General features: G+C 57.2%; 3 protein-coding genes across 3 annotated transcripts; 1 reads left to right on the forward strand and 2 right to left on the reverse strand.

Moving 5' to 3' along the window:
- Positions 1 to 442: 442 nt before the first annotated feature.
- On the reverse strand, positions 443 to 3,140 carry IWZ02DRAFT_369934 (cutinase transcription factor 1 alpha; the record flags this gene model as incomplete). Its single annotated transcript, XM_066764470.1, has 3 exons — positions 443 to 2,305; positions 2,381 to 2,895; positions 2,954 to 3,140. Coding segments are annotated over 3 exons (2,565 nt in total), but the record flags the coding sequence as incomplete, so codon positions are not given.
- A 931-nt stretch (positions 3,141 to 4,071) lies between these two features.
- IWZ02DRAFT_8352 (uncharacterized protein) lies at positions 4,072 to 5,070 on the forward strand. Its single transcript, XM_066771282.1, has one exon. The coding sequence runs from the start codon at positions 4,179 to 4,181 to the stop codon at positions 4,848 to 4,850; it is 672 nt and encodes a 223-aa protein (XP_066626895.1). The 5' UTR covers positions 4,072 to 4,178; the 3' UTR covers positions 4,851 to 5,070.
- Positions 5,071 to 6,374: 1,304 nt separating this feature from the next.
- On the reverse strand, positions 6,375 to 8,632 carry IWZ02DRAFT_8457 (acyl-CoA dehydrogenase). Its single transcript, XM_066771304.1, has 5 exons — positions 8,102 to 8,632; positions 7,462 to 7,954; positions 7,025 to 7,396; positions 6,792 to 6,961; positions 6,375 to 6,731 (listed from the first exon to the last, which is right to left on the reverse strand). Exons 1-4 carry the CDS (start codon positions 8,438 to 8,440, stop codon positions 6,822 to 6,824), a joined length of 1,344 nt encoding a protein of 447 aa, XP_066626896.1. The 5' UTR covers positions 8,441 to 8,632; the 3' UTR covers positions 6,375 to 6,731; positions 6,792 to 6,821.
- Between the last annotated feature and the right edge of the window lie 746 nt (positions 8,633 to 9,378).

Genomic DNA, 9,378 nt, shown 5'->3' on the forward strand with positions numbered 1-9,378 from the left:
GCCCACGCTGTGGAGTTATAGCGGGTGTGGTGATTTTTGATTTTTGAAAAATTTTGTGTGTGGCAACAACTTGTTGACGCACAGGCTTTTTTTCAAGAAGTGGTGGCCAAACTAAAGAAGAGTGTGAATTTGATTGATTGCAGTCTGTCGATTCAAACATTGTGTCTTTCTCTTCTGGCGTGTACTTGTGTCTTGTATTTTTCTTTACACATAGTTGCAACTTGTTCTCAAATGTGTACGCATCGCGCATGCACATACAACTTCTGTACACCCCACAGTTGCTCGGCCGAGAGATTCGCATCTACCCTTCTATTCCAAAGCGCCATCAATCAACCGCCCACAAATGACAACGCCACCAACCCACCGCTCTAACTCTCTCATACAACTCCAATTTTCAAAAACATGATCAAGAAAAACCTTGGCCCACCCATGAACGTCCCATCTACCCCTTAAGCCAATCAACCTCGGCCAGCCCGCCAAAGTTGAGCCCCAATCCGCCAATCGACTCTTCACCCTTGGTCGCGTCGTCGCCGGTGCCAAAATCATTGAAGGAAAACGAATTGCACACATCGCCCATCGCGTCCATGTTCATGAGCGCATCGAAGTCAGCCGTGACGCCCTCCTCGGCCATGGCGGCGCCATGCGCGGGACCCGCCGTCGCTGTCGTGACGGGATTCGTCGACGAAGACGTCGTGTCGAAGAGGTTGGAGAAACAGTAGCCTTCGTCGGCGGCGGCGGATTCGAGCGAAATATTGGACCAGGGGAAGAGAGACGAGGAGGGGTCGTTGGACGTTGTTGGTGCTGAGTGGCTGTCGCTCGCCGTGCTGGTCAGCGGGTTCATGTCTATACCTGACACGGTCATGGCTGGAGACTCGCCCGTGCCATTGGCCAGCGTGACGGCGTCGAGGTCGGGTTGCGAGGCGTCGCTTGCGTGGTGGTCCGAAGCAGGCGGCGTCGAGGCCAAGAATGTCTCGAGGCGGCGGGCGACCTCTTCGTCAGATGTGCCGTCGGCGCTTGCGTTGCCAATGCTCGAACTGGGGTGGATGTGTTCGGCAAAATTGTCAGGAGGCGGTGTGATGGTGTTGTAGGGCGTGCTCAGCGAGTTGGGGTTGGCAGTGCCATCGAGCTGACGGCTGACAGCAACGAGGTCGTCAACAGAAGCAGAAGCCGCCACTTCCGCCTTTGATCGAGCATTCTGGGACGGCGGTTGCGGCGGAGGCGGAACCGGGGCAATGGTGATGCCGGCCTTCCGAATCGCTGCCTCTAAAAAGGCCGTACTATAGTCGGCAGCGGCGTAAAGATCTCGAAGCTTGCCCATGACCAGCATGCATTGGCAGAATCCACGAAGGCTGCAGCGACGCGTCTCCTCATCCTGGGCCTTAATATCGAGAAGGTGAATGATGATGGCCGGCAAGAGAACCGTAACACCAGTAGTGGGCAAGTATCTAACAAGGTCCAGCGAATCCAATTTTTGGGCAATGCAGGTAATGGCAACAGCGGCGCGACGAACGTGTCGACGCGAGCTGTCTAGCATTTCGACGGTCTCAGGATCATCAGCCCCGCTAATGGGCGTGGGAGCAGAAGGGAGGACTTGGGGCCGATGGAGGGCAGACAGAGTCGTGTAAAACACCATGTGCAACAATGCCATGTGGAGATCAATGGACCGATTTCCCGAAGGCTCCTCTTCGTACTTGGCCTCGTCCGGAAGTTCATCCTGCCACCGCTGCAGCTCTTGGTCGCAGGCCTGCACGTCAGACTTTTGCGAGTCGAGCTTCTTAGGAAGTAGCATCATTGTCGTGCGATCATTCATCAGACCAAGATTGTTGTTGAGCACGCAGTACTGCTTGGACAAGACATGGCTGATGCAGAGGCACAACTTGGCCTTTTGAATGCACAGCTGGGCAAGCTGGCGTTGCTTGAAGACGTCACGGGCAACGACGCACGTATTGGGTATGCAGGTAACGTGCTCCGGAAGGGGTTCAAAGTGAAAGTCGTCAAGCGTCATCATTGGAACGTCGTAATCCTCGTCCTTTATTCGCGTGGGGCGTCGCATGCCCAGCGCAATGAGGCGGTCACGCATGTACGTCGACCACCAGATGCGCTTCCACAGTCTGACGCGCTTCGGGTCCATGTTGGCCTTGTTCGGATTCCGGTGGAGTCCAATAGTGTGGGCCACCGAGGTCGCCACGCCCATCCAATGCCAAGTGTCCTTTTGGTCATCAGGCGTCTCGTAATAGTACGTCAGGAGGAGCAAGGCCTGTACAAGAGAGACACGATCTTGTTCGTAGTCAAAGTCATACAGAAGCTGTGGAGTACAGTCAATAACTGTGCAGGTGGCAGTCATCCCGCAACCGCGTGACAATCATCCCTCGCAACTCACCCTAGTCTTTTGGAAAAAGTCTTTTCTGGCTTCTTTCCTGTTCGAGTAGCCGGCCTTGCGCAGGAACGACATGTCTGCAAAGGCGCTGCCCGCAAACATGACGGCCTGGAACAGGATCAAGCTGATTTTGCCGTTGCTGCCGTCTAACGCGTCGGCCGCAATGAGAAAGTCGTGCAAGTCGAGCAGTGGCATAAACGGGTGCACAAACTCGACGTATGCACGCAGCAGCTCCGTCTTTAGCTCGGGATGTGGAATAGTCAGAGCGCCCTTCTTTTCCAGGTACGCAATTTCGTCGGGCCCGATCCGGGGCGGCAGCGGCTTGATGTTCAGGGGCAGGCCGTCGGGGCCTTGTTGCTTGGGTGTAATGTTTGCAAAAAAGGGCTGCTGAGAGCCATTGGACCCGATGCCCGAAGTGCTGTAGCCAAAGGGGCCGTACGCGGTCGAGCTCGAGGCCGTCGACATGCGGCGGTCGAGCTCGGAGAAGCTGTAGTTGAGGCGCTGTCCGTGGGTCGCATCTGCATTGCGTCAGTATCCACAGCTGCGCGATTATCGTGTCTCGATGTCGAAACTGACAAATGGAGTGTGGCACGTGTTCGTCGAGGTTGAGAGCGTCATCATGTGACTGGCGATGGCAATTCAAGGCCGACAAGCCGTCGAGGGCGTCGCGCGAGGCCAGTTTGCGCTTCCCCACATTGGCGGCTGTGATGTCTACAGAAGCGGCTGCGGGGTTGGCATCGTCGTCCTTGGTCCACTTTCTGTTGCGACGTCAGCGTGACGGATCAATGGAGGAACAAAGTCCGAAGGAGAGGTTCCTTGGTTGGTTCTGCATGCAGCGTGGGACGCAAGCCTGTCAGCTGCAGCACCCCGCGGACCCTTGGTTCCTTCCCATGGCTGCCAATGACTTTTGCCGGTCTCAAAAGGTTCCAAGTGCCGACTTCCACGGCAACAAACTGAAAGGAGACATACTTTTTTCTGCGCGACTCTGACACAATGCACTCGACCTCGTCTAACCTGCAGTTGGTGCACGGCGCCCCGTGCTCGGTGACGTTACACCGCACTTTGCGCGCTCGGCAGCATTGACACGCCTTGGACGCCCTCCTCTTGACAGAACGGCCGGTGCCATGGTTGTCGAGGCCGGCTTGCGATGCTTTGCGCTTTTGCTGCTGTTGCTGGAACTGCTGGGGCTTTGACGGTGCGGGCTGTGTCCGCTCGACGTGGTCCGCTGTAGAAGGCGGAGAGGCTGACATGGTGGTGGTAGTGGTGGTGGTCAAGAGGTAGGATGAGTAATAGCGAAAGGGGGAAAAGAGATAGGAGGTGGGTTTTGAAGCTCCTGGAGCAGCAGCTGAGGATTTTGTTTCCTAGGGCCGGGTCAGGGCCGGAAGCGGGTAGGGGGGAGGGGGGGGGGGGGGATGGTGGAGGTTTTGTAGGGCGCGATGGATTCGGCGGCGTCTTGGTTGTTCTGTGGAGAAGCGGCGGCACCCCGGATTCGCGCAGATATGGGGTCGTTGGCCGCCGCTAAGCTCGGGCGTGCCCGGGTGGAGGCTTGAGTGGGAGCGATAAAAAGCGGACCAGAGACGTCAAAGGAAATGTACTGGAGGCCATCAGTCACACGCCCCGCCAACGTCATGCATCGATGCTTGTGGTGATGGATCTCACTGTTTCCAGGCGGCCAAACGGGCGGACGGCAACCAGGGCATGCCTCTGACTGGCGCCGCAGCATGTGAGATGAGAATTGCTGCCACAGCTCGTGACCCTTTTGAAGCTGTGGCGCTACGGCCGCAAAGCCGTCGCCTTTCACATGCTTTGCAAACCATGGCTCGTTGCTGGTCGAGAACAGCTATTTAGAATTTCTAGGAATCCACCGCCAGACGCACGCGGACGGACGGCCAGCACTGCGCGCGGTCAAGTGCTCCGAACCAGATATCCACCACTCTTTGCTGTCGATCGTCGAGACCACCACGCCCAGTCGGCAGTCGGCCGTGGGCCGTTTGCTGTTTCTTCATTGCAAACGGAGAAGACTCGGGTCAACACCATCATGGTAGTCTATACGTATATCCCTCACTACCTCCACCCACCCAGGTGTGCAAGACAGGGGGACGCTGCGTCGGCGGCGCCCTGTTCATGTCATTCTGGACCCGCAGAGCTGTGGGGCCCGTTTGGGGACGGACCTCGAGCCTCGAGCACTCGACCGAAAGGGCAGCTCGACAGCTCAACCAGACGCGACCGCCTGTGTCTGTGTCCCTTTTGTTTTCGATTCTTCGAAAAAACCCCCTTGTGCCACACATGGCGGCGCGGCTACTCCCGGCATAATCGACACCAGGAAATAAAGAGGCGGACGCAATATTTACCCTCAGCATCCATGTACATTCTGACCCTCGTGGCTGAGCGACCTGCCAAGGCCGGAAAAGACTACTGCCGCTTGACCTCGATGCAGTGCAGCATCATCCACTGGCGGACGAACGGCAACTGAGAGGAGTGGCATCGGCAGCCTTTCAGCCGTGGTGCAGCACGCAGCCCAGCGAAACAGCGTCGAGGAATTAATACACAGCCCCGACGATCAGCGGACGACGGCCGCCGGAATCCCACTCTTCCATTTTCTGTCACTTTCTGTCCAAGCGAGCCGCCGCCGCCGCCTGCATTACCTGAATCACATTGCGCCATCATCGGATTACTCACCAATCCGGCCGTACCTGCATCCAATGCCCCTCAGCATCAGTGTTTCTCAGCATCGCGCAAGGCGGTCAGCCTAGAGCCTAGACCATTTGCTTGTCGCGGCAGAACAGGCGTCCCTGAAGGTGTGGCGTGGCGTCCCTCCATGTGCGGGCTATCCGCAGCAGAGAAGTCAAGGCGAAGAGGTTCGACCAACGACGCCCATCGCCATCGCCTGTTTGTCTTGATTTGTTTTCCGCTGTCATTTCGGTGTCAGATTTGGACTCCCACGTGCCGCCTCTCCATACGCGCCAGGGCCTCCGCCATGTTTCTCGACCGACGCCTTAAACACGCGGCCTTGGTGCTCAAAAGATATCTCACCTGAAGACTCAGATCCAACGCCATTAAAACACAGCGTGCGTCCCTTCATCACCGTTTCCCCCACAAACTCAGTCTCTTCGCCTCTCCGCCTCGTCTCTACCCGCATCCCAGGCTCTCAGCACCATCAACATCAACACCATCCGATCTCTCCCATCCCGTCTAGCCCAGCTCGCATCGCCCTACCCGCACCCGCCCGCTTTCCTTCCACCCTACACACCCTGACTTTTTTCCGACGCCAAATCCCGTCCCTCCAATCCGTGCTCTCTCCAACCCAGGCATCCCCGTCTCTCATCTCCCGCTCCCCACGTCCCTCTCTCCCGCTGCTCTCGTCCGTACGCAAGAGCACTCACTATACGGTTGGTCAGTACCTAGTTTCTCGCGTCGCGTGCCTATCTGCCTCCATCGGCGTCCCCGAACGACCGACGCGCCGACTCCGCATCGTCGCCTACGCACCCACGCACGCACGCACTCCTCTGCCGTGTTTCCGTTCCGCCTCGTCCCCCCTGTCCTCCGCCCAGCCCAGCCCGCTTACCCTAGCCCAGCGCGGCGGCTCTCGGCGCGGGACGCACGCGTTCTTCCTTGCTTCGCTCGGGCCCCGCGTGCGACCTGAGAGCAGGCAAGCATACAGGAAAGGACAAGGTCCACGCGCTTTGCTTGCCTGTTCGAGACGGGTCCCGGTGTGCGCGAGAGGAACGGGCAGGTGGGAGTCTTCGTGTTTGCAGTAGGCGGGCAGAAGGACGGAAGCGGAGGCACTGCTGTTTGGGGGGGGGGAAGTGCAGGCGCGACATCCGTCTCGTGGCCTCTCTCGGTCTGTCTGTGTGCTGAACGATCCTGATCCTGATCCTGATCGGTTTGATCCGATGCCGCTCTCTGCCAACTCGTTGGGACAGCAGGATGGCCATGCTTGCACGGGGATGAGGAAGGCGTTTTGTGGGGAAGGGCTAGATTGAGGGGGTGGTGATTGGATTTGGGGGAACGAGGGGGTGGGGTCGTGGTGTGGGTTCTTTTTCTGATTCTGTGGTTGGTTGATTGATTTCAGCTGTCAGAGGTGCTGTTTCCACTATTGTCGCGCAACATGTTGGCTGGTCATCTCCAGCTACATGTATGGAGGGACTGCTCATATTCCTCACTTACGTACACGTAGCTTTATCAAAACACCATATCAGATGGGAAATTTCCTCTTCCCATACAATCCCATCTCATCATCTTCACGCAGATCAAGCTCCCAACAGCCGACTGGAATTGACATGACAGATCGGCAAACCCCACGTCATCAATCCGCTGGGGCTGCTGATCTCAACTATATTCTCTTTTCCAGCGTCTTTCCACTGCCTGCGTCATCTCCATACAGATCCTCAAGAGGCCCCTCATTCATACATACCCTAGGAACTCGGACGACTCGAAAACTCATTTACAGCTTTGCACCTCCCTTTTTGCCCAGCTTCTTCATCTCCGTTTGGTAGTTCTTGACCAGCTGCCTCACGGCCAAGTCGAGCATGACGTCTTCGGAGCCGCCGGGGATGCGCTGGCCGGGCACTTCTCTGTAAAGACCTGTGGATAGGCTGTCAGCGACAAATACCTCGGTTTTGGTCTGGTCCAGCCAGGATAACTCACGTTCAGCAATCTCGCCCATGCCCGTCCGCGTGTACCCGTTTCCGCCAAATAGCAGCACCGCGCAGCGCGCACACTCGTCAAACACGATGCCCGCGCGGGCCTTGGCCAGCGCTGTGAGGCCGCCCAGCTTGACGTCCGCCTCGGCCCGGCTCAGATGCGTCATTTGGTACACGAATTCATTGATCCACGCCTGCAGCGACTCGAGCTCCGCCCCGGCTTTGGCAATGCGGTGCCGCACCACGGGCTGGTTGATGAGCGGGGCCCCAAAGGCCTCGCGCGCCATGACGTACGATACGGCCGAGGAGAGGGCGACGCGAGCGTAGCGTGTTGCGCTGATGGCAATGGAGAGGCGCTCGTGGTTGAAATTCATCACTGTTGGAGGTTGGTCAGTGATCTACTTCTTTTCCTTGAAGTGCGTCTGGCGCGGAGTCACATACTGATGTACTTCATCCCCATGCCTTCTTTTCCAATCAAGTTGTCCACTGGTACCACAACATCGTCCAGCTCGATAAATGTCGTTCCCGCCGTATATTGTCCGCCCAACTTCAACCGCCGCATGGTGACGCCCTTGTAGCCTTTGAGCGGTACGACCACCATGCTCAGTCCTGCCGCGCCGCTCCCTTCTGGCCCCGTTCGCACCGCCATGCTCGCATAGTCACTCCATATCCCGTTCGTGATCCACTTCTTGGTGCCGTTGATGATAAAGTTCTTGCCGTCGGGCGAGCGAACGGCCGTGGTGGAAATGTTGGCCACATCGGAACCGGCGCCGGGCTCGGTGATGGCGATGCAAATGCGTTTGCGACCGCTCAGGAGGTCGGGAAGGAAACGGGCTTGGAGCGATTGGGAGCCAAACTTGACAATGGGCGGGACGCCATAGGCCATTCCGACGGTAAGGGAACCACCAGGCCCGGCGATGCCAACGCGGGAGAGCTACATGTTGTCAGACAATCTGGTCTAGCCTTGAGCGATGCTGATGCGCGTTGATTCCGTCTCTTTTAGGTTTCGGTATGCCATGTCCCATCTACTGAATGATCAAAACGACACAGTAGAAGGTCTGCCGAGTCTTACTCAACTCACCTCATCCCACCAAATCCCCGCATGCAAGTAGTCAAATTCTTCTATTTTCAATCCGCCCGGCAATTGAGTCATCCCGCTTTTCTTCAACCACTCGATGGGCAACGGCGCTGGCAGACTCGGCACGAGCATCCCGGCCTTTGAAAACGTCTCATAGAGATGTGACGGCACGTCACCCGCCTCTTCCCACTCAAAGGCATTCGGAAGAAGATGCTCGTCGACAAAGGCTCGTACGGCTTTTTGCCAGCGCAGATGCGACTCCGAGTAGTAGGGCGAAGGAAGCCCAGCGAGGTAGGCCGGTTCGGCAAAGGGAACCGGGTACGTGGGAATCGTTGGCGCCATTTCGAAGAGGCCAGAGGAAGTCTTGAACGGGCAAACGGTGGATGAGGTCAAGATGGGAGGTCGAGGAGGAAAGGCTCGCTCATCATGGACATGAAAGAAGCGCCCGGTGTCGAGCTGAGGTCTAGCATTGCTTTGCCGGAGGCGGGGCGGTCAGTTAGCCGAACCCCAGGCGGAGTAGTGGGACAACCCAGCCGAGGCTGCCGGAGTCATGAGCTGGAGATGTTGAAAACGGTTTGAGTCGGTGACAATGTTCCTTCTCATCCTCTGAACTTTTTTTCCCTCTTCACTCCGACATCGCCTCTCAAAGACGCCTGTTTCGCCATGAATTCGACCTAGGAGCTTGCCACGCTATTCTCAGTCCCTGGAATCCACCATCAGCCGCATGCTGGTCCACCAAGGATCATCTCTGCAACAACAGTGTGCCGACTTCCATCAATTTCTAATCATTCTGCTCACTTACCTCGCTCCATCTTTTGCCTCTCCTTCTGAGCCGCACCGCGTCCTTCTACTTTAGTTCAAGATGGCCACCGCCACCACAATCCATTTCATTGCAGGCTGGTGAGACGCGCCCCATCTCCAGGATCTGTTCCGCAACACGTCAGCTACTGTGCCGGTGAGGAAGCAGGGGAATCGATGTAGACGTAATCGTATTGAGTACCTCAGAGTCTGATGCTAAGCTATGGAAGTGGGGAGACCGCGAAGCAACTGTACCTAGCCGCCCGCATCCACTGCCCCGGCAGCGTGGACGCCAGGCAAAACTTCGGGCCAACACCGGATCAGTCACCTTCCTCTCCCGTCCTCCGCTGACAGCGTCGAGGTCGAGGTCCAGTTCCATCCAGTTCCAGTTTTACCACTGGCCCTGTTCGGCACGCCAAACCCTTCACGCTCCGTCCGTCATTATTTCTAGCGTCACAGCTGCATCACGGATTTAGTGGACC

Source organism: Phyllosticta citriasiana (assembly GCF_038021145.1).
Source record: "Phyllosticta citriasiana strain CBS 120426 chromosome Unknown IWZ02scaffold_1, whole genome shotgun sequence".
Lineage (NCBI taxonomy): Eukaryota > Fungi > Ascomycota > Dothideomycetes > Botryosphaeriales > Phyllostictaceae > Phyllosticta > Phyllosticta citriasiana.